The following is a 25,333-nucleotide window of genomic DNA, read 5'->3' as shown; positions in this document are numbered from 1 at the left end:
AGCTGATAGATAGCATTAAAACTTGCCTCAGTTTGTAAATCGCTTCTTTGAAAATGTCCCACATGGACAAGAACTCACTATTTGACAAAAATTGCTGGGAAAATTGGAAAACAGTAAGGGGAAAATCAGTTCCAGATCAATATCTCACACCCTATACCAAGATAAATTCAGAATGGGTAAATGACTTAAATAGAGGAAATGAAATCATGAATAAATTAGGTGAACATAGAATAGTATACCTGTCAGATCTATGGAAAAGGAAGGAATTTAAGACCAAATGAGAGATGGAGAACATTATAAGATATAAAATGGATAATTTTGATTACATCAAATTAAAGCATTTTTGTACAAACAAAACCAATGTAACCAAAATAAAAGGAAATTAACAAACTAGAAAAAAAATTTATAATAAAACTCTCTGACAAAGATTTAATTTCCCAAATATATAAGGAACTACAAAAAAATCAAGCCATTCCCTAATTGACAAATTCAAGGGATATGGATAGGCAGTTCTGAGATGAAGAAATCAAAACCATCAATAAGCACATGAAAAAGAGTTCTAAATCCCTCCTGATTAGAGAAATGCAAATTAAAACAACTCTGAGGTACCACCTCACACCTATCAGATTGGCTAACATGACAGCAAAGGAAAGTGATAAATATTGGAGGGAATGTGGCAAAATTGGTACACTGCTGGTGGAGTTGTGAATTAATCCAGCGATTCTGGAGAGCAATTTGGAACTATGTACAAAGGCCTTTAAAAGAATGCATACCCTTTGACCCAGCCATACGACTGCTGGGTTTTTACCCCAAAGAGGAAAAATACTTGTACAAAAATATTCGTAGCTGCACTCTTCGTGGAAGCAAAAAATTGGAAAATGAGGGGATGTCCATCAATTGGGGAATGGCTGAATAAATTGTGGTATCTGATGGTGATGTAATACTATTGTGCTCAAAGGAATAATGAACTGGAGGAATTCCATGTGAACTGGAACAACCTCCAGGAATTGATGCAGAGTGAAAGGAGCAGAACCAGGAGAACATTGTACATAGAGACTGATACACTGTGGCACAATTGAATGTAATGGATTTTTCTAATAGCAGCAATGCAGTGGTCCAGGACAATCTAGAGGAATTTATGAGAAAGATTGTTATCCATATCCAGAGAAAGAACTGTGAGAACAGAAAAACAGAAGAAAAACATATGGCTGATCACATGGTTCAATGGGGATATGATTGGGGTCTTGATGTTAAAAGATCACTCTATTACAAATATGAATAGCATAGAAATAGGTTTTGAACAAAGATACACATATAACCCAGTGGAATTGCTTGTCAGCTCCAAGAGGAAGGAGGAAAGGGGGGAAGGAAAGAATGTGAATCATGTAACCATGAAAAAATATTCTAAATAATAAATAAATAATATAAAACATGTCCCACAGGAATTCCTGGTGTGCCAGAAGGGAAAGGAACAGTGCAGACTACATGCTGATTACCTGGATTATTGTTGACTCAGTTCCTACTCCAGCTGTTGGAGTTATAAGTTCAGAGACTAAGCTTTGTACCATCTCTGGGGAGGCTGATGTGATTGCTCTAAGATATATTGGGATCTGTGCACAAGAAAGCATCAAATAAACTAAGGTTTGCTACACTTTTTGCCTTATTCATAGTAGGTATCAAAATTGTTTGCTCCTCTGTCTTATTTTTCACCTGTGGGTTCTCAGGACCTGGTACCATGTCTTACACAAAAGTGTTTAATAAACACTTAAGAAGCCTTTCTGTTGAGCCTTATAGATACTCCATAATGGTCCCATCTTCAGAAGGAGCTGAGACTTTATCAATTTGAATATTTCTTCTAATAATATAGATTGGAACTTCTCTGTGCTTGAATGATTCATCCACCTCCCCCCATTAGTTTATAATTGAGATTCCAACCACTATCCAATACCCTGGAGACTTTCCTAACTTTCTCTCACCATTGTAAGGATACCAGTGGAATTCTTTGACCATTTACCTATCCTCCCTTGCCCTTACCAAGTGAGCAACCCTTTTCTTGCTCTAGATACATCCTTCCAATGCCAGTTTTTACTCATGAGACTGCTCATTTGATATATTTTTTTCAGCCTGTCCCATCTGTCTATGTGGTTATACATTGGTCTTTATGTGAAATTAATTTTCAGTTCTTTGGAGACTGTTGTGATTTGTCTCCAGGCACAAACAGTACATATAAGCTATTGATTGAGACCAAAAAAGACAGGTCTTAGTTTTTTTTTTTTTAAACATTAGGGTCATTCATGGAGCATCACAATTTCCTGAAGGTGATGCTGCTTGCCTTTATCCACCTTTTTAATTTTGGAACACTTTTATTATTCATTTATGCTGTTTGCTCCAGATATGTACATTGATCAACAAGTTTCATAGGTTGCCGCTCTGATGACTTTTCAAAATCTAGGCAGTAGGTAGCCTCATCCACTTGGTGTTTCCTGTTTAGAGCATAAGATCATAGTCTCAAAGCTAAAAGGAATCACCATGTAAATTTTAGTAGTTACAGATCTCTTCCAAGAAGCTCTGGGCTTCTTGAGACCAGCACCAACAGGAACATCTGAAAGACTAACTTGTCCTCACTGGATCTCCTGCATTGCAATAGTGAACAACTTTGGCAAGCATGTATCTCCTTGCTTTATGTCTTGCCTAATGATTGTGATCTGAATGCCATTGAACATGGTTGCCACTACTGTATGGGGATCTTAACTTTTCTGTGTCATGGGCCCTTTGGCTGTCTGGCAAAACCATGGGTCCAAAGAACTGGCCTGCTATTTTGCATGAGCATTTGTAGACAGAAAGACTTCAATCACATACAATCTAATCGCTGGTCTATAATAACTAGCAATTTTAAAGTAATGAGAAATATGAATAATATTTCAGGATATCTGCAACAGCCTTAATGTGACATGAAAACATTGTATTTTGAATGGTGACAAGTCATAGGTACAATTGGAAGGGATGTGATTTGTTGTGTATGTTCAAAATGAAAGGAAACGATACATTTCAACTAGGTCAGTGAAAGTAATAAATTAATCTTTTCTCTAACAAATTCATGGAATACCCTGAAAACTACAGCTGGGGACCCCAGGTTAAGAACTGCTGCTCATTACTGTTATATCTTATGACAAATCTTGAATTATTCTGACATTTGAATGAAGGACACATTGTTGGAAGAGAGTGTGGAAGCACATTGTACTTAAGCTTTCACTCTAAAAGGAAAATTAAGAAGTAATGATGTTTTAGTGTCTCTTTTCTAAAGATTGCAGGATCCCTTGAATGAAAGACATAATCAGTCTCCCTTGAATAGAAAACTTAATCAATTTAAGAAGTGATTTTAATTCCCCAAGAAGACAGTTCCTAAGCTAGATCAATAGAAAGAATTTATTGGTGACCAAACTAAGAGTAAGAATGCCCTTTTGTTAAGCAAATCAAAAGAAGTGGATGTCTCTTTTGTTTACCACTGACTAGAGCAGAAGAGGGAGTTAGGTTTTCTAGGAAGACAGATCTCTAATTTAATGACTACATTAACATTGATCTCTATGCTTCCTAATTATAAAAACCCACACAAAATGATGCACTTGTGTTTTATCATTGCTGTGAAATTTTCTCATCTTTTGTTTCATGGTTATTATCCAATTTGAGATAGGAACTGCTTGAGGAAGGAGGGTTTTTCTGATTTAATGGAAGGAATTCTCTTTTTTCCCAAGTAAAACCCAGGAACAATCATTTTTATATAAAGTGCATTTGGTAGACTTTGCTAAAATCTAAAAGTAGATTGTTTTTCTTTCACAAGGGTCTTTTTCTTAAGTGTTGTTTTGTTTTTAATGAGTTAAGCTCTTTTTCATAATCAACAAATAACAACCACAGCGAGTTCTTGTATTCCCTACATCTTTTAGCTAATTAATTATATGATGGTAAAGAGGTGATCCAATATAGAATATTGCATATGAAAGCTTGCCTGATCTCTACTAATATCTTTATAGAGGATGCCTTTAAGAGCTAATCCTAAGATTTTTGCATAAAAGCAAAAATAGGCACAGAGGTAGAAAATTGGTGATGTTGTTTTGGGCACCAAGATTCTTTCCATGCCATTGATATTTGCCCTTCTTTCACATATATTGTATATCCATCTATAAATGCTCTCATGACAATTGGTCCAATCTAGCTCATTTCCCCTTCCATCATCTTTGTTTTCTTTAGTGCCATTTCTATATCCTCTATAAGCACATTCAGGACTAAATTTCAGAGTTAAAGTATGGTCATTTTATTGTCTGGATGGCAAAATGTTTGTTATTTAAAAAAGACAACTTTGTCAATATTTTCCATTTTCTACGTTGTGGTCCTTCCATATTCATCATATTTGTAATCCCTTTGCTTAATCTAATCTCTAACCATCCCATCTTTAAAATGGTCTTGTCCTCCACTGTTTCTCTCTGCTTTATACAGTAATATTACTCTGCTGTCACAGGACCAGAACACTCCAGAAAAGATTTGCTCATATTAATAGTAAAATCAAATAGACTTGTTTGGCATTCAGAAAAGGGGTTGAGAGGAATCAAGGGAACAGATGAACCACTGCAGAGAAGACTAACTTTGCAGAAAGTAATATCTCACCATTTCCTCATGAACCACAGGAGAGTCTGAACAGCAAAAGTTTGGGTAAGAAGAGAAAAGGACTGAGGAGGGAATAAAGGGAAGCAATGTTTCATGGTACAGTGGGAAATGTGCTGGATTGGATTATAGGACCCACATTCAAATCCTAGTTCTGCCACTTACTAGCTATGTGACCTTGAGCAAATAAATTAACCTCCTAGACCCCAGAGTCTTCCTCTGTGAACCTGTAGATGAACAAGATGATTGTAGAAGCCCTTTTCAACTCTCCTCTATGACCCACTTACAATCCCAATGAAGTCTGCCATGTCAGATGGTATCTAAGTTAGAGTGCTTGGTTCTCCCTATATTTTGGTAAAGCAAGATGGTATGTGTCCAGAGGAGAGTGAGTAGGGTAGTGAAAGAACAGGAGAGTGGTCTGCTCAGGAAACCATGCCATACATGGGTTGAAGGATCTAGGAATAGTTAGCCAGGAGAAGAGAAGATTTGGGGTGTGGGGCATGATAATTATATGCAAGAGTAGACCGGAGCCCACTTGAACTGACTTTCTAGGGCTGATTGTTAAGTTTTCAGCATGTGCATATATAGTTTTCAGCATGTGCATATATACCTCGGAACTTGGCAAATGCTACAAATTAGGACATGACTTATTGTTTTGTTGACTGTCTAGTGTAAGCAAATAATGGAGAAAATATAATTAAGTAGATTAAAGTGTTTTGTGACTATATCCTCTCCTCTCCACCAGAGAGCCAGTAGTTAAACATACTGCTTAAAAAAAAAAAAAAGTATTTACAATTCTGTCTTGTGAAAGAGTGATCAGATTGGTTTAAATATGACCCCATAGAACTGACCTGAAAGCAATGGAGGGAAGTCAAAAAGTGTCTGTGTTAAGTGGTAGGTAGATAGTTCCCCATTACTAGAAGCCTTCCTTCAGGCTTCTGGAGGTTAAATGACTGCTTTTCAGTGATATATTATAACAGTAATTTTTTTTTAAGGTATGACTTAGTATTGATGAATCTAAGGACTTGCCTGTTCTTTAATTATCTTCATTCATTCCATGAATATTTACTCAGGTGACTGAGTGGATAGAACATTGGACTTGGAATGAGGAAAGCTTCCAATCTAGCTTCAGATACTTCCTAGTTTTGACCGTGGGCAAGGCACTTTGTTTCCTGTTTGCCCCAGTTCCTGATCTATAAAATGAACTGGAGAGGGAAATGGAAAACCCTAAAAAGGACCAGAAAGAGTCAGATATGACTGAAATGACTGAACAACAACTACCTATGTGTACTAGTTATGGTCAGAGATTTAAAGACGAACACATTATGGCTTCTGAACTCAAAGGGAGTATTGTTTATAAAGGTGTTAGGATTCAAAGGACAAATCCAATGATAATAGAAATGAAGTGGGTCGACTATAACTCTCTAAAAAGAGTATGTGATGGGTTGATGGGGATATGATTGGGACGTGGACTCTAAATGATCACTCTAGTGCAATTATTAATAATATGGAAATAGGTGTTGATCAAGGACACATGTAAAACCCAGTGGAGTTGAGCATTGGCTGCAGGAGGAGGAGGGGAGGAAAAGAACATGAATCTTGTAACCAAGGGAAAATATTCTAAATTAATTAATTAAAAATTTCCAAATTTAAAAAAAAATAAAATTAAAATAGTATGTGTTTGAAGTTGTCTTCTTTGTGATGAAAAGCTGTGCTGTATAATCTGCCCTGCCTTCCAACCTCATTGGACAATGACCAATTTATATTTTCAGGGTGATTAGGTAAGGTTAAGAGGTCTGGTCATATATTTGTTGTCTTTATTTAAACTCAAAACTATAGCCTTATGAAAGAGTGCTAACTGACTGAGGTGAGAAATCCTGACAGCAGGAATCTTATGGAACAGCCACCTTCATGGCTCTTTTAAATCAAGTAAATAGTGAAACTTTTAAAAAAACAAGAACTTTATTTGGAAAGAAGAACCAGAAAGGATTTAATGAGAAATGGCAAGTATAATGGAAGGGAAGAAATGTTTACCAAAGAAAGTAGGAAGAAAGACAAGGTAAAAGTAGAGAACACTTTTATGTTCTTCCCTGGAAATATTTAAACCAAAAATCTAGTCAAGAAGTATGGGAATAGTACATATCTATGTCCCCTATAACTGTTCAGTAAACAGAGGGCACTAACGGTGACTAGAGAACAGAACATTATTTTTGAAGTCCAAGAGCTTTTTGTTCTCTTCTCTTTATATCAAAGCTCCTTTTCTTTCCTACTATTTGTTTCAGTAACCCTCCTCCTTCCCCTCCGATGTAATAAAAGAAAAAAATGTGTGCTGACTATATATATATATATATATATATATATATATATATATAACATATATAAATATATGCTAATGTAAGATAATTTTCCTGCATCTTAAATGTGCAAAGGACTCCAAAGCGTAATTAATGGGCACTGGGTATTTAAGCAACAAAGTGAATCATTCCTTTCTAAGTAAGTAAAGTTGTGAAAATTTATGCTAATTAGATTTGCATGTAGCCAAGACATTCGCAAATCAATGGAGAGATTACCTATGGTAGGCATACTAAATTTGGAATCATTTTAAATTTATGTTTATGCACATGCACCTAGCACTTACCATGCCTGGTTATTCTGTATTAACAATGAATAAATGGTATGTTCTTTCTCCTATTTCCCTTTTGGCTGTCATAAATCCATGAGATTTACAAATTGAGTGTTAATCAATGGAATCCACCAATTTATATGCACATCCCAACCTCCATACATGCTACTCACCATGGTTCAAAGCTAACAATCCCACTTCTTGCTCATATTTCTACTTCCTTCTGCACTGAGAGGACTAGGGGTCTGTTTGAGCATAGTAGGGATGCTGGCTCCCTTGAAGATTTCCATGAAAAAATTATGCCAGAAATGGACTTCTTTTTAATGAACAGCCTCATTACAATGCATTACCTAATTCCTTTTGAATTGAAAGAACATTGATATTTGGAGTGAGATATCCAAATTCTGCCCCATACTTTTCGGTGAGAACAATAGTAAATGGGGAAGACTTCTCTTGGTAAAGCTGTAAGAATTTTGGAACCTGGGGTCCCCAAAGTTCATCTTAAGTTAATGGGGAAGGTCAAGAGAAGGTCTGGGAAGGAGTTGGTTCTGAACTATACTTCCTTTCCCGCTAGTCTACTCTTAGGTGCTAAATCGTGCTATTTCTGTATGGAGAGTGCTGCCTGTACCCTCTAAATTTGGTAAAGCCCCATTCTCCCCAAACTGTGCCTTTTGGTTAATCTTCTGGTGGGCAAAACTATATATTTCAGCAATATTATTATTTTCCTTCCCCAATCCTTTTATTACCCAACTACTACTGTTCAGACTCTTCTGAAGAGAGAATGGTAAAATTTTCCTCTTTGAAAAACCAGTCTAATAAAGCAGTGGTCATCAAAACAATATGGTACTGGCTAAGAGATAGAAAGGAGGATTAGTAGAATAGGCTTGGGGTAAGTGATCTCAGCAAGACAGTCTATGAGAAACCCAAAGATCCCAGCTTTGGGGACAAAAATCCACTACTTGATAAAAACTTCTGGGAAAATTGGAAGGCAGTATGAGAGACATTGGGGTTGGATCAACATCTCACACCCTATACGAAGATAAACTCAGAATGGGTGAATGACCTGAATATAAAGAAGGAAACTATAAGTAAATTAGGTGAAAAGAGAATAGTATACATGCCAGATCTTTGGGAAAGGAAAGATTTTAAGACCAAGCAAGAGTTACAAAAAAATCACAAAATGTAATATAAATAATTTTGATTACATTAAATTAAAGTTTTTGTTCAGTCAAAACCAATGCAACCAAAATTAGAAAGGAAGCAACAAACTGGGAAACAATCTTCATAACAAAAACCTCTGACAAAGGTCTAATTATTCAAATTTATAAATAGCTAAATCAATTGTACAAAAAATCAAGTCATTCTCCAGTTGATAAATGGGCAAGGGACATGAAAAGGCAATTTTCAGTTAAAGAAATCAAAACTATTAGTAAGCATGTGAAAAAGTGTTCTAAATCTCTTATAATCAGAGAGATGCAAATCAAAACAACTCTGAGGTATCACCTCACACCTAGCAGATTGACTAACATGACAGCAAAGGAAAGAAATGAATGCTGGAGGGGATGTGGCAAAGTTGGGACATTAATGCATTGATGCTGGATTTGTGAATTAATCCAACCATTCTGGAGGGCAATTTGGAACTATGCCCAAAGGGCGCTAAAAGACTGTCTGCCCTTTGATCTAGTCATAGCACTGCTGGATTTGTGCCCCAAAGAGATAATAAGGAAAAAGACATGTACAAAAATATTCATACCTGTACTCTTTGGGCAAACTGTGGTACATGTTGGTGATGGAATACTATTGTGCTAAAAGGAATAATGAACTGGAGGAATTCCATGTGAACTGGAATGACCTCCAGGAATTGATGCAGAGCGAAAGGAGCAGAACCAGGAAAACATTGTACACAGAGACTGATACACTATGGTACAATCAAATGTAATGGATTTCTCCATTAGTAGCAATGCAATGATCCTGAACAACCTGGAGGGATCTATGAGAAAGAACACTTTTCACATCCAGAGGAAAAACCGTGGGAGTAAAAAACCTAGAAGAAAAACAATTGCTTGATCACATGGGTCGAGGGGATTTGATTGGGGATGCAGACTCTAAATGAACATTCTAGTGCAAACAACAACAACATGGAAATAGGTTTTGATCAAGGATACATGTAAAACCCAAGGGAATTGCATGTTGGCCATGGGAAGGGTGAGGGGAGGGAAAGAATATAATTCTTGTAACCAAAGAATAATGTTCTAAATTGATGAAATAAAATTAAAATTAAAATTAAAAGAAAAAGAAAAAGAAACACCAGTCTACTCTGTTCCTTGGTCACCCTCTTCCCCTCCTCTGACCACACTCCCCTTTTCTGAATGTCCAAATAAGTCTGTTTGATTTTACTATTAATCTAAGCAAAGCTTTTCTGGAATGTTCTAATCCTATTAGAACAGATATAACACCTAGTGTGTGGGACTATGAATCTTTCTCTTCTGTTTCTTAATATAGATGTTGCCCCTCAGGGATTCAGGATACTGTAGAAAGAACTGAGAGCCAGGAGATCAGCCGGACTCTCATCCAAGTTCTGCCTCTCACCAGCTGTGGGCTTTTTTTTTTTTAAGCATGTCTATTTTTTGGAGCTCAGTGTCCTTATGTCTTTATAGAAAGGGTTGGTCTAGATCAGGAGTTCTCATCATGGGGCACAAATGGAGAAGCTTGTCAAGAGAGCTTGGGAAATATTTTGCAAAGAACTGATTGATCCTATTGAAATTAATGAGTCCCTTTATTTTATTTCTTGTATGCATATGCATACATCAGTTCTAGAGTTTATTTGCTTTAACAGTGACTAAGAGAATTTCTTATGTGTATATATACCTGGTAAACTCAAGAATTTCTTTCCTTTTGAATTGTATAGAGTGAATGGGAAGGTTGATTTAAAACCAAAGGGAGCTAGGAACAGAAAAAAAGTTCAGCAACTTCTGTTCTTGGCAATCTCTCAGTCTTTTGCTTCTCAGTTTCAGAAAAGGTAATGGTGAGTTAAATATTCCTCATTGAAAGTTAGGATGAAGTTCACTTGGTAGTCTTTTAATCCATGTTCCCCTGGATTCAGTTACCTTCTTGGGAATGTTCTTTAAACACATTGTTTTAAACTGGCTAGGTAATATTTTCCTGTAGTTTTCTTACGTTGAAATAATTCAGTTAATAATTCAGTCAACAAGCATTTATTAAATGCCAATTATGTGCCAGGCACTGTGTGGCAAATAAAGGCAGAAGACAGTCCCTACTCTTAAGGAGCTGCAACTAGAAACTAATAATAATACCTTTCACTTTTGTTTTTGCTTTCACATTCTTCTTATATTTCTTATATATGTGATCCTCAAAACAGTTCTGTGAGTAATATATTTTATCATTTGGATATTAGTATTAACATTTTACAAATGAGAAAGTTGAGGCATACAAAGTCATAGGAAGTCAATAGAAGAATCAAGATTAGAATTCATAGGCAATGAGGAAATGAAGAAGGTCCTTGATCTTTGGGTTACTCTAGAATTCGGTTCTGTGGGAAAGAGAAATTGTAATGGGGAAGCCAGTCATGGCAATGCCAGAAAGGAGTTGGTTCCAGGCTTGTCCTGAGTGCCTCACTACTAAGCAAGAATGTGAAAGTATTTATGTGCCCGTATTCTCTTCTTTCCAACATGGATCTTGACCATTCATTGACTGGTTGTTGCTAAAAATGGGCCCTTACTAAAGGGTAGGAAGGAATAAAAGGAAATGATTTGCTTCTCTGTGGCTGAGGACAAGCATTCACTAACATAGGAATGCTGAAGCTTGGCCCTGGGGAGCTACAAAGGGAAGGAAAGACTTGGTTGCTGCCCTTAAAGGGGAACTGGACATAACCACATTCACACACATAAACATGCGTGACAGAAATACATAAATATATGCCCAACCAGCCACAGCTGTGTACTGTTAAACACAGAAGTTCCTGAGTAACCAGAGAAGTGAAGACCCAGAAAAAATAGGGATGGAGCAAAGGTTATGGGAGACCTGGGAAAACTCAGTGGGGAAGGCAAGTTCTGAAGGAAAGGGATCTTTGGGAAGGGTTGTATAGCCAGAAACAAAAGTTGTTTTCCCCAAGCATTGTGGTTTAGTGACTAGTTGGAGCCAGAGGAATTGAACTGCAATTAAGTAAGGAAATGCAAATAGTTGTATTAATGCTTAAGAAGAAACACTGACTCAGAGAAAGGCTCCAGCCTAGAAATATAACTGACTCCACAAAGATGGAAGATTATATAATCACAGAACTCTGGATGCTTCTGTTGAGTGGAAGGACAGGAGGGGGAAGTGGAGAGAATCTAGGAAGAGGCTGATTGAGTTTGGAAAAGTGCCAATGTGCCTAGAAAAGAGGAAAGGATCATTTATGACCTCAGTTGAGGTTTAGGGATTTAAAGAAAAATGGTTTTGGTGTGGAATGATGAGGATGGATCTGGGGTCCAGAATGGGGAAAAAAAAAAAGATTTTACTCCTTTGTGAAATAGGACCAAAGGAAACAGTTCAGCCTTATCATTGAAAGTAGAAGTAGAGATCTCAGGGGGCAGCTGGGTAGCTCAGTGGATTGAGAACCAGGCCTAGAGATGGGAGGTCCTGGGTTCAAATTTGACCTCAGATACTTCCTAGCTGTGTGACCCTGGACAAGTCACTTAACCCCCATTGCCTAGCCCTTACCACTCTTCTGCCTTAGAACCAATACATAGGATTGATTTCAAGACAGAAGGTAAGGGTTTAGAAAAGAAAAAGAAGAAGAAGAAGAAGAAATCTCACACTTAGAAAGTAGAGCCTAGAAGGGGAAAATTTGGAAGATATGGGAATGATGCTTTAAATTTGGGTCAAGTTAAAGGTTATCTGGTGAATGAAATTTTTGCCTGGCAAAAAAGGATTTGAAGAGGTGAAGGAAACAGTTTGTTAGCTATGGAATGGTTGATTTTCTTTTCTAAAACAAAAACAAAACCAAAAAAAAACCTCTTACTTTCTGTCCTAGTATCAATTCTAAGAGAAGAGTAGCAATGGAGGTTGTTTGCCCAGGGTCCCACAGCTTAGAAGTGTCTGAGTCCAGATTTGAACCCAGGACCTCTTAGCTCTCTAGCCACTGAGCCACCCATTGTCTTAAGGATAAATACAGACTCCTCACTCTGGCATTAAAATCCCACTCAACCTGGCTAGAGACCATCTTTCATATAATTCCAATTAGTCTTCCTCACCCACTCCTTTTTCTTGCCAAATTGGCCCATTTGCTGTTCCCAAGTACATGACAGTCCATTGCCTTCCTTCATCACTTTGCCCAGGTTATTCCTCATGCCTAGAATGCTGCTCTTTATTTCTCTCTTTTAAGATCTTTAGCTCCCTTTTAGATTCAGTTCAGCCTTCATCTTTTTTATTTTTATATTTAAAATTTCCTTAATTGTTAATGCTCCTCCTTCTTCCCATTCCCCAGTCTTGGAATGAGGCTGGGAATATTTGTTCTGTTTTCCATACTTTTTCTTTTTACTTCCTCTGTGCACATGGTGAATTCCTCCAGTAGCCCCTTAAGGGCACAGATAGTCTTATTTTTGTTTAAATATTTCTATTTCCCAGTGCAGTACCTTGTAATAGGAGGCACTTAACAAATGATCCTTTAATTGAATTGGGGTTTGTGCCCTGAGTTCGTCACAGTGGGAAAATGAAGTGTGTATACAGATCATGGGTGCTGAGGATAGAAGGGAAAAGGAGAAAGCTCATGTGCTCCAAGGCCAGTTTCTCCATTTTGATCTTCCCTGTGATGGCAATAACTCATGCTTTGTCATCTCAACCCTGCCAACTAATACTAAGAACTAGATGACTATTTTAAAAAAAATATGACATATCCCCCCAATTATACAACAATTTTTAACATTTTGAGTTCCAAATTTTCTCCCTCCTTCCCACTTTCCCTACTCTGAGATAGTAAGCAATCTGATATAGATGTTCCATGTGAAATCATGTAAAACATTTTTCCATATTAGTCATTTTGTGGAAGAAATCTCAAATTAAAAAATGAAGAAAGTAAATTATAATATGTTTTGTCAGCATTCAGACTTCTAGATGGTTTCTTTCCTTCCTTTATTTCTTCCTTCCTTTCTTGTCTTTCTTCCTTCCTTTCTTGTCTTTCTTTCTTTCTTTCTTTCTTTCTTTCTTTCTTTCTTTCTTTCTTTCTTTCTTTCTTTCTTTCTTTCTTTCTTTCTTTCTTTCTTTCTTTCTTTCTTTCTTTCTTTCTTTCTTTCTTTCTTTCTTTCTTTCTTTCTTTCTTTCTTTCTTTCTTTCTTTCTTTCTTTCTTTCTTTCTTTCTTTCTTTCTTTCTTTCTTTCTTTCTTTCTTTCTCTTTCTTTCCTCCTTTACCTTCTGTCTTAGAGTGTTACTAGGTTACTAGGCTAGGCAATGGCAGTTAAGTGACTTGCCCAAGGCCATGTAGCTAAGAAATATCTGAGGCTAGATCTAAAGTGGACCTCCCATCTCTAGGCTTGGTTCTCTATCCATTGAGCCACCTTGCTGCCCCCTACATGGTTACTTTCTTAGACAAATTGCTAGAGGGGAGAAGTCCTTCCCTCCCCTCACTCACTGTTTCAAAAAAATAAAGCACAGGGTAAAAAACCTGAACAAATTTATAGTGATCTAGCAATGCATAGGGGTGTTGGGGCTATTTTTTAAGAGGCTAGCAAGGAAGCTAGTTAGATGAGGAAGGATCTGGGTGAATTATGATCTTTGCCTCCTCCCTACCTTTTTGGAATGTTTGGAAGCATAAATAAACTGACAGATGGGGAAACTCTGCAAAAAGAGTGTTAGCAGAGCAGAGGTAATCCTATTGTCCTTTAGAATCAACCAGTCTGCAGTGTCTACAAAGAGAAGTACCTATGAAGGGAGCTCTGGGTGTTATTATACATTATGTATTACATATAATATTAAAACTTTATTATCTGTGGGTTTAACTCTATTAGTGAATTTGTTACCAGGGTGGAGGATTAAAGTTTCCAGAGCCTCTCAAAATGTCAATCTATGCCATCCCAAACCAGGGAACAATTAATATCTAACCTAGACATAATCTTCAATTAACTAAAAACAATGGGTCTGAGCTTTTTGTGTCTAAACTCAAGAAGGTAACAGAGATGTTCAATTACAGCGATTAAGCTCTTAATTGGCACAGGAGGAAGTCAATCCCTTCCTTATTAGCAGAGCTGAAATGTTATCTTTCCTGCTGGAAGAAGGCAGGTGTCCTGGACTCAAGATAAACAGAAAATGGATGAGAACAAGGAGGGGGGTGGTGGAGATGGTCCAAGGCAAGATCAGAGGGCCAAGGTTCCTGCTGAGCTCTCCATACCTTGGAAGTCTCCTTGAACATTCTGTTCTGGGGCTCAGCTAACCCAGAGGACTGTGCAAATACAAGGTGCAGAAACTATCCAGGGGCTAGATATCCAACTGAGCAAGTGTCCACCAAGGAAAACAAAGAAGCCTAAGAGAAGGAAGAACAGTTTTCAGGGAGCAGGAGGAAGACTAGCTTGTAAGCCTAGAGAGGTGCTGAAAGGAGGGAGCCATCACTTCTTCCATCACTCAGAGGCTCTTGGGTTATGGCCCAGGTTTTACTTTAGGCAGCTTGGGATCTTGGGTGACTGTTTAAAAAAGCCCCTGATCCAAAAAGAAGGTTTTGAAGCAAAATAAGACTGCAGAATTGGAAAGTAAAATCCCTCAGAATAAAGTGTTTTCAATTACTTGGGAGGACCCAGTGATTTGCCAACACTGAAATGATAAGAACAGTTTTTATACCAGTTATTACAAAAGCAGACTCTGGGGACCTCCACTTTGACAATACTGATTTGCTATTGTTTTACTTGAAGTATCATCAAGAAATCAGAAACACTGAAAATAGAAAACATAGATTTGTTTAAAAATAGATCAAAATTGAGAGCTTTTACTCTGCCATATTACTTTTTGCCTTGGTCAGAAAAAAGGCAAATGTCCTCCAATGGATAGCTCCACTGGGGGCTTACGGAAAGGAAAATGATTCCCCAAACTAAAAAATATTTAAGTGATGTGGCTACCATATTTAGGAAGAAAAACTGGCAAGAAATACTCACTCTCTTTGAGCAAGATTTTGAGCATAGTGTACAGTGTTTCTTAGAGCATAGTCTGCAGAGACCTGAGGGTCCTCTGGACTTTTTCTGGGTCTCTGAGACTCTTGAAGAAGGTCCTTGAAGTTAAAACTATATTCACAATAATATCAAGATGCTCTTTTCCCATTAAAATACTCCTTTTTCTAACAATATAGCCATATACTGCTACAGTATTTCATATAATTATTGTATATACATAATGTATATCATATACTTCAAACAAAACAACCTATTGCAACCGATTGAATGCAGAAACAGATATCCAGCTGTATTCTGTTAAGCCAGACCTTAGAGATTTATGAAAATATGTAAAATAATGCAAATCTCCCTAATCTTTTTTATTTTGGAAAGTAGTTAATTTTCATAAATATTATGTTATGTTAACATGTAATGGGTTTATCATTATTTTAAAATGAATAAACATGTTTTAATAATTTACCAGTTTTAATTCTGGATACAGTAAATATTGACAGCTATAAGTGACATAAACAAAAGCTCTTTGGGAACTTGGATCATTTTTTAATAGTGAAAAGGGATTCTGAGACCAGAAGTTTGAGAAGGAGCAGTGCAATAGAGATGTCCTTAAGAGTCAAGAAGCCCTAGATTTGAATCTTGCCTCACGTGATTTCTATGTGCACTACCACAGACAAGTAAGCCTTTCTGGGTCTTTGTTACCTGTAAAATGTGAAGGATGGACTTGAGCACACCTAAGGTCTCTTCCAGCTCTAAATCGATGCTGCATGGCTCTTCATAGGCCAGCATGAAGTTTTATGCTGTTCCTAGCTGTTCAGATCTACTCTGCTGGAAATGGCCAATTCATACAAAGAGGGACAACCAGAACCAGTTCTGCTAAATGAGAGACCTAAGTCAGATGATCTCAAAGGGCTTTATAATTCTATTGTTCTATGGACCCATGGATTAAATTATGGGTTCTTTACCTGGCTTCCACTAATCTCCAAGATTTATGTGGATAGCCCTGGAGAGATATATGGATAGAGTTTGGTAGGGGGAGAAATGATTTAGATATAAAACTATTTATACAATCTAAGATTACATATTAGGCTTAAACCAAAATATTAAAATATGTAAATCTATACCTTTGAATTATAATAATTCAATGTAAAAACATAATGTTAATTAATATATAATAATATAAATACATATTTTGTTTCCTTTAAAACACTAGGTATTTAATTTTATGATTTTAAAGACATTATTCTGAGAAGGGGTTTACCAGGCTTCACCAGACTGCCAAAGGGGTGGAGGACACATGCAGAAATATTGAGAACCTTTCAATGGAAGGAAAGTGAGCACAGGAATAATATTCAATGAAAGGACATAAGGGCTCAAGGACTGGGGAAAGAACAAAGGCAGGGAGGAAATACTGTTTTGCTGTCATTTTTCTCAACTGGAAGTTAAAAAAGAATAACGATACTTTCAAGCTTTCAGTTGCCTAATTTCCATACACTCTAACTTTAAATCAGAAATTCTGGATAAGAAATGATCAAATAAAATACTATAAAATTAAAAAAAAAAGAAATTCTGGATAAAAGAGGTAGTATGGATTTGCTTTTTCTTGCAACAAGAGCAAATTCATACTTTTAAAGTCTTGCTAAAGTTATAAACACTCTTTCCCATAAGGAAACAGCTTTTTTATTTACACATGTCTGAAGGCTTTTAATTTCAATTTCCTGGCCACTTCCCCTCCCCTAATCCTCATCTCCATGTCAAGGAATGTATTATTCCTCTCTGCCCTTTTAATCCACTATCATTTAATCAACTCTGCCCTTTTAATCAACACTATCATTCCTGGAAGGGACATACTAATCTCCATTCTCTCTGGTTTCCCCATTCAAAACACTCCTGCCTGGTGACTGTACCTACAGTGTGACTAGACCTATACAGCATAATTTTTCCCCCTACTAGAATGTAAGTTCCTTGAGTACAAAAGTTGTCCTGCATGTGCTTATATTTGCATTCCTAGTACTTAGTAGAGTGCCTGGCACACAGTAACATAGTGAATAAATGCTTATCCATTACATCCATTCATCCATCCATCCATCCATTCATTCATTCCATCACATCCATTCATCCATCCATTCATTCATTCATTCAAAGACTGGTGTTTGACAGATCCCAGCATCCCAGCTTTGAAGTGAAACCCTGCAGTCCAAGCCTCCCCAAAGAATGTGTCTCCCTACAACTCACTGTATTGTCATCCATCCTCTACTTAAATGTCTTGGGGAACTGACTACCTGATGTGGCAGACCATTCCACTTTAGGGTAACCCATTTCTAGTCCGTAGGAGTTTTTTAGCGGTATTGAACTGAATATTCTGCCTCTTTTAAATTTCCATTTGTTGGATTTTGTTTTGTCATTTCACTCTAACATTCCATAATTCTATTTGAAGGAATAATATTTCTGGTAAAACATCTCATCTCATCTTATAGGTAAACTCAGAAATGGAGGGCACTAAGTTGATGACAGAAGATTGTGTCAGATCTAGAAGAGACCTCAGAGATCACATAATTGAACTCTCATTTTAAAATGAGGAATTTTGAAGCCCAGAGAGTGATTTCTCCCAAGGTCACATAACTAGTTAGTGGGAGAGCTAGGGCTAGAGCTCCATAGAAGAAATCTAATACTTTTTCCATATGGCAGCTCTTCAAATATTTCAAAACTCCTTATCATCCTTTCTACCTACTGCAAGTCTTTTTTTCTTCAGGCAAAACATCCCTAATTTCTTAATAGGTCATGGTTCAGAACCACATCATTTTATGAAGCACAGAAGGCAGCTGGGCGGTGCAGTGGATAGAATGCTGGGTTAGAGTCAAGAAGATTTCTCTTCCTGAATTCAAATCTGGCCTCAGACACTTACTGTGTGACTCTGGGCAAGTCACTTTTTAGTTTCCCCATCGGTCAAATGAGCTAGTAAAGGAAATGGCAAACCACTCCAGTTATCTTTGCCAAGAGAACTCCAAATGGGGTCATAAAAAGTTGGACATGACTGAGAAATTACTGAACAATTTTGTACTCTCAGTTTGGTGCTCTTTCTAACCCCAAGCCATTTTTTATTTTACAACTAGGGAGATTAAGTGATTTATCTAAGGTTGTGCAGATGATCAAGTGAGAAAGGCAGAATTCAAAGCAATGTCCTCTCTCTCTACATACTACATTCTTTTCTTTGGCACCACAAAGAATTTCTTGAGAAAGTTGAGAAGTTCAAGGATATTCTGAAGGGGAGGAACAAAGTCTTGGTTCCTCTGTGCTCCCCACAGAGGCCTGGGTAGGTAGATGAATATTCTTCTTCCTCAAAATATTTAAGATACACAAGTTTACAATGATCAAGGAGATCGTCTTTCCCCCTACCTTCTTTCCTAGAAAAGGTTCCCTATACAAAAGATGGGTACATTATCCAATCTGATCCAATTAAATTATATTATATTAAACAAACATTTTTTAAGCAACTACTACAGACAAGGTTCTGAGGCCTGGTGAGAAGGAATCTTCTGTTACTGTCTTTGTTTAGGCCACCAACGCTATGAAGTTAAATCTTACCTCTCAGGCCAGGACATGTTGTTTGGATAGGTGCAGTTTAGGAATGAAGGGTTCATTGATATTGGAGGATAACCATCCAGGGGGATTGGCTTTTATTTTAATATTGATGGCTTGGAGGAGAGAACTAATCTCAAGAGAGCCTAGTTTCTTTGAGACCCCCATGCTTCTTCCCACCCCTACCCCCACCAGTCTGCTCCCCCATAATGAATCTAAGATTAAGTCAATTCCTCTAAGGATGAAGAAAGAATGTGGCTGAGTTCCATCTTGCTGTGTGTATATAAGCCTGCACTATATTCATGAAAGAATGCTGACCCCAAATCCCATAAGGACAATCCAAAAATAAATTTGTCAGTGACCTCCAGAATGCAGCAACAGGAAGGAAGGGCCTTTGCTCCAGGCCTCTCTCACCAGAGGTTCAACTTCTTCAGAAACGAGAAAAAAATCTAGCGAGAAAGGCCCCTGTGGTAGTGTCAGATTCTGGGCAACCCTGCAAACACAGCCATATTTGTCAGCTAAGTAAAGCAGGTCTCTGCTGTCTTTATTATAAGTCCCTAAAGAAGAGGTAAGAAAATGTTCCTCCCTCACTTCTTTGCAGAAGTGGTGGGTTATGGGTACAGAATACTGACTATATTGTCAGACTTTGTTGATATGTTGGTTAGCTTTGACAAAGTGCTTCCAGGACCTGCCCACCCTCCGCCATCTTTGTTTTTGTTTTTTTTGTTGTTTTGTTTTTTTTATAATGGATGGCTCTCTGAGTGGTGGAGGAGAGACAGAGGAAAAACTCACATCAAAACAAAACATACTAATAAATCTTTTAGAAAAAGAAAAGCTATTCTACTCACTGAAGGTTTGGATGGTGTCACTGGGCTGGCTGCGGGGACTGGCTCCAAAGGTATTCACAGCCGTCACAGCAAACTGGTATTGGGTATCTGCAAGGAGTCCCTTAAGAACCATAGAGTCCATCTGGATCTGTTCTTTGATTAGAGTCCAACTGTTGTCAAAATCTGGCCTTTACCATTAAAGAAAGAAAGGGAAGAAGAGGAGGATAAAAGATTAATTCAGAAATACCAGAGGAAAGAAAACCTATATAAATTATATAAAAAAATATTTGAACTCTGGAAGAAATACTCATAAAAATGAATAAGGGCTTATCTAAAAAGTGACCCATCTTGTAAATCAGAGGCTATTTGTGGGTTCTCCCAATAAAACATATTGGATAATTTGCAGGATCAGCCTTAATCTCTTTTTAAAGATTCCTAGCTCCTTCCCCTCCTCCATTTAGAATATGACTGAAAGATAATAACAGTACTAATAATCATTCAAGGTCTCTTCTATCCAGATGTTTCATAAACAAGCATCCACTCAGCAATCTCATCCCTGGAGGTCAAGGGAACAGAGATGCAATCTATTCCCAACTTGAAGTTCATAAAACAAATAAAGGTTTTAGAGGGTGACTAATTGCACTAATCCCTATGAGAAAAACCTTAGAGATTCTGTTCTTGGCAAGTCCTTACTTGTACCTGAAATGGGAAAGGAGATTTAATAGCCACAGGCCTGATAGGGCCCTCAATTTTCACATTTTACAAAGCAGGCCCTATCTGGAAGGGTAGAAATAGTCCCAGGGCACCTGTCTGCCTTCCAGCAAAGAACTTTTGGGTGGCTCTCTGAATGAATCCTCCATGCAAAGAGGACCAGGATGGGGGACGGCTGGGGTCTCCTCAAACATTGTGCTGTCATATTACAGTTGTTTTTGGCATAAGGATAATGTCTATGGATTATCTAGGTCTTTTGGTTCTTATTCATTCATAGACTCACCAAATTGGAATGATGGAAGGGCAAATAGAGATCATCTCTGACCTCATTGTACAGATGAAGAAACATGTTCAGAGAAGGCCAGAAGATCATCCAAGGTCATGCTGCTAGTAAGTGGCAGAACTGGGACTTGAACCCAGGGCTCCTGACTTCCAATCTTGATTGACCATGAAGTGACACGGTGGTCTCTACTCATTGGACAAACAATGAGTAATCCTTTCCCCATAATTACATGGCTAGAATTGTACCAGGCTTGTACATATTCCCCAAGGGAAGATCATGGGACCACAGATTCAGAGTTAGAAGGGACCATAGAAGCTGCTAAGCACTGCCTCCCCTCTCTTCTTTTGAAAATAAAGAAACTGAGACTCAGAGAGGTTAACTAAATTGTCCAGGGCCACACAGCGAATAAGTATCTGAGGTAAGATTTCATTCTGACAGCTCATTGTGATGTGACATTAAGCTTGGGTTCTTGAAGGCTATTCTCCAGGTGTATGGGCTCTAGAAGTTTTTACCATTCTGGAATGGCTTCAAGTATGGTGCCAGGAACAGACTAGATCTGCTTTCCAAGGACCAGCTCAACACCACCACCACCAACACCACCACCAACACCACCACCATCACCATCACCATCACCAATTGGACTGGAGGTTATTCACTCTATCCACAGCACCACCTTGCTGCATTAACACATGGGATCTGATGGGTTGGTTAAAAGCGAGAGCATAGAGAAAAGACAAGATGGCCCAGGAAAGAGCCTTGGAACACATCTCTATGGTTAGTGAGTATCACATGGATGAACATCCCAAAAGAGCTCAACGAGTGGTAAAACAGAGGCAAGAAGAGAACCAAGTGAGAGCAGAGTAACAAGGAGACTGTGTGGCCCCCTTTCTGCCCCCGTGGTGTTGGTGGCAAAGTGGGAGACAAGGCAGATGGTATTAAGAACCATATTGGTTTATGGTAAGAATTATATGAACTGAAGCAAAGTGAAGCGAGAATCAGGAGATCATTGTGCACAGTAATGGCAATGTTATAATGATGATCAATTGTGAAAGACTTTGCTACATTGATCAATATGATCCAAGAGAATTCCAAAGGATTCATGATGGAAAAAATGTTATCTAGCTCCACAGAGAGAACAAATGAACTCAATACTAACTGAAGTATAATTTTCTCCTCATTTTTCTTGCTTTTCCATTTTTTATAATATGTCTAATAAGGAAATACAGGTATCCCTTCCACAACATTAAAGGTAGGGCATGGCACCCCCATGATCTGGAAAATCTACATAAAATTTTTGGCCCTCCCTTTGCACCATAGAAGAAGATTGAATTATCTCTTTAACTTTTATGCAGTTAACAGCACCTTATTTTAAAATCTGGGTTAAATAGTTGGTCATAGGCTATATAGTTTCTAAACTTTTCTGTGTCATCTGTTGGTTTTCAAGTGTTGTCTGTAACTTTTGCAAAACTCCCCCAAAATTCTCATCTAATTTCTTATGCTGATCCAAGAAATATTGAAATCACAATGGAGAAAGTCATGATGTGGAAGGGATACTCATATATTTCGCATAACTTCACATGTATAATTGATATCATATTCCTTGCCTTCTCAGTGGGTATGAAAGGGAGCAAGAGAATTTGGAATTCAAATTTAAAAAGAAAAGAATGCTAAAAATAAATAATAAATAAAAAAGAACCACATCCTTCCATGAATACCAACATAATTGTTAGTGCCTAAAATGTGAGCTACTTCGTCAACAACCAAAGCTCCACTACTGCAAGAACCATATGATATCAAGATTGTCATTCTTTGTACAAATATAATCCAAAGATCTAAGGAAGTAGAAGCTAAATGGAAGGATAGATCACAGATTCTTCCTGGAGAGTCAATAAAGAGGTGGGCAGACATAATAATACAACAATAATAATTAGCATTTGTATCATGCTTTAAGTTGTGCTTTATATATGTTTTCTCATAGTAATTCTAAGAGGGAGGTACTTTTATTATCTGCATTTTATAGATAAGGAAACTGAGTCTGGGAGAGGTTAAATGACTCACCTAATGTCACATAGTGTCTAAGACAAGATTTGACTTTTGATGATTCCTGACTTCAGATGTATTACCACTTTGTGGTAGAGGTTACTTTTATCATATATCCAAATCAATAAAATCATCACTATGTGGGATAATGGATTGGTGTCTTTCTGGGCTCAGGATGGGCATAAAGAGAAAAGGAGGCAGAGACTCCTAAGACTCCTACAGTCTTTTTAGGTCACTTATAAACATTAACTTAGCTGTTGATACTTTAAATGTGAGATTCTTGCCCAAGTGCTCAGTGAGTGTGTCTACCACAAAAGGAACTGAGTCATATCAGTAACATGTAATAGTATATAAAAAATATAACACCGACGTTCTTGCTACAAATGAAGCTCTGTTGTTGTTCAGTCATGTCCAACTCTTTGTGAGTCCCCCACCCCCATTCAGTGTTTTCTTGACAAAGAAACAATCATTGTGAAGATACCTACAGATTATCAGATGATATCTGTTGAAGATCATGGGGAATGGGTGGTAATAAATAAATTATACCAGAACTTAATAAGAGCCTATGGATTGTATCAATACATACTTAAAACAGTGACAAGTTTGAAGGTATTGATAGGGAAAATCTTGTAAAAAAAGTTTGGACAACATAATTCAAGGATAAGAAATTAGAGAACACTAGGCATCTAGATTATACAGATACTAATTAATATAAGAACACCTTTTTAAAGAAGAGTATTAGGAGGCATTGGGTATCATGACAAAAAAAAAAGACATTCCTTATATTGCAGCAGACTCAAACCATTGGTTATCAGCATGGAAGTAATTTCCAAATCAGTTCTAAGCATATATAGCCAGCCTATTGATTTATTTGAACACAAATCCAAAACACCACTGATTTAAAAGAAGAAAAAAATATGACAAATGCTATTGAAGTAACTTCTACCTAATCTATTTGAACAAGCTATTGGTGATCTCAAAATGGGAAAGGATAGGGGAAATATCATCAAGACAGACTATCACCAAATCTTACAGAGATTTATGCAATATATAAATCAATGACTACAACAAGGACACCTCTGAAGAGCTGTGCAGCAGAAATAGTGCAAAGCAAAAAAAGTTTGATTGAAAAGGGAGTGGGCTAGTCCCACAGTGGGAGCAAGATAAATATCTTGCATTCTCCCTTGGTACCCACACCAATATCACAAGGTATAAAGGAAATTCCCTAGCATGTAGAAAATTGATGGGAAGATATAGTCAAGAGTGGTACAAGGTGAAAAGGCAGGGAATGGTCTATCTTTATGATTGGTGGAAGTGTCCATGTCAATGAGATTAGAGAGCCATAAAAACTTAAAGGAAGTAGAAGGCATAAAGAATGACCTTGGAGTGAGGGAGAACCGGATTAAAATCTTACCTCAGATATTGATTATCTGTGTACTCCTAGATAAATCATTTAACCTTTCTCAGCCACAGTTTCCTTCTCTATAAAATGTGGATAATAATAGTGACTATATCTCAGGGTTGTTGTGAGGATCAAATGAGATATACATAGAGAGAATTTTGCAAACTGTAAGGAGAATAAACATTAATTTCACTGTACTATGGGCTGAGGAGGTACTAAATAAATAGTAGAAATCAGTTCTGCCCTCAAAGAGTTTTCAATTGAGTCAAGGACATGGTATACATATACATAATGGTTAAGAAACACTTTAATGCAGTTTTAAATAAAGGACCCAAAAGAGTGGGATACTTTATTGGCTCCCAATCTTTTAAAACATTTTTAGGGCTTTTTTTTTTTACTTTCAGAAAAAGATGGGAAGATTTATCTGAACTGATGCAAAGTGAAGTGAGCAGAACCAGTAGACCATTGTACACAGTAACAGCAGTATTGTACAATGATCAGCTATGAATAACTTAGGTATTCTGATTAATACAATTATCCACAACAATTTCAAAGGACCCATACTGAAAAATGCTGTCTATCTCTAGAGAGAGAACTGATATATTCTGGATGTAGATTGAAGTATGCTTTTTTTTTTTCACTTTAATTTTCTTGCTTTTTTTTTTTGCCATCATGGTTAATATAGAAATATGTCTTGAATGACTTTACATGTATAATGAGTAACATATTTCTCGCCTTCTCAATGGACAGAGGAATGATAGAGGGGAGAAAAGAATTTGGAACTTGAAATTTTAAAAATGAATGTTAAAAAATAAGCATTTTTTAAGAATGAGAATCTCTGTAATACAAAATAATATTATACATACACATATTCCATTTAATAATAGTTGTACTGTTAGTACTGGCTAATTGAGAAAATGAGTGATAGTCAAAAAGCAATTGTGAATTCAGTAACACATAATTGTATATTTCATTAACCCTAAGGGCAACTATATTCATTTGAAAACAGAAACTGATAGATGTTCAGGACATATTGTTTGTTTAGTCTGAGGAAGTTTTGTCTGCTTA

General features: G+C 37.2%; 1 protein-coding gene across 5 annotated transcripts in view; it reads right to left on the bottom strand.

Moving 5' to 3' along the window:
• EGFLAM (EGF like, fibronectin type III and laminin G domains) overlaps positions 1 to 25,333 on the bottom strand; it is a 266,219-nt gene that overhangs the window by 102,382 nt on the left and 138,504 nt on the right. For 4 of the 5 annotated variants that reach the window (XM_007487435.3, XM_007487436.3, XM_007487437.3 and 1 more), the window contains one exon: positions 19,851 to 20,017. In XM_007487435.3, coding sequence (XP_007487497.2) covers positions 19,851 to 20,017 — 167 coding nt within the window. Of the gene's footprint in view, positions 1 to 19,850; positions 20,018 to 20,823; positions 21,373 to 25,333 lie in introns of those variants that run through there. The other variant, XM_056824560.1, reaches the window with a different exon arrangement.

Source organism: Monodelphis domestica, chromosome 3 (genome assembly GCF_027887165.1).
Source record: "Monodelphis domestica isolate mMonDom1 chromosome 3, mMonDom1.pri, whole genome shotgun sequence".
Classification (NCBI taxonomy): domain Eukaryota; kingdom Metazoa; phylum Chordata; class Mammalia; order Didelphimorphia; family Didelphidae; genus Monodelphis; species Monodelphis domestica.
Note: the sequence above shows the minus strand (reverse complement) of the source record. Positions and strands in the feature narration are given on the sequence as shown.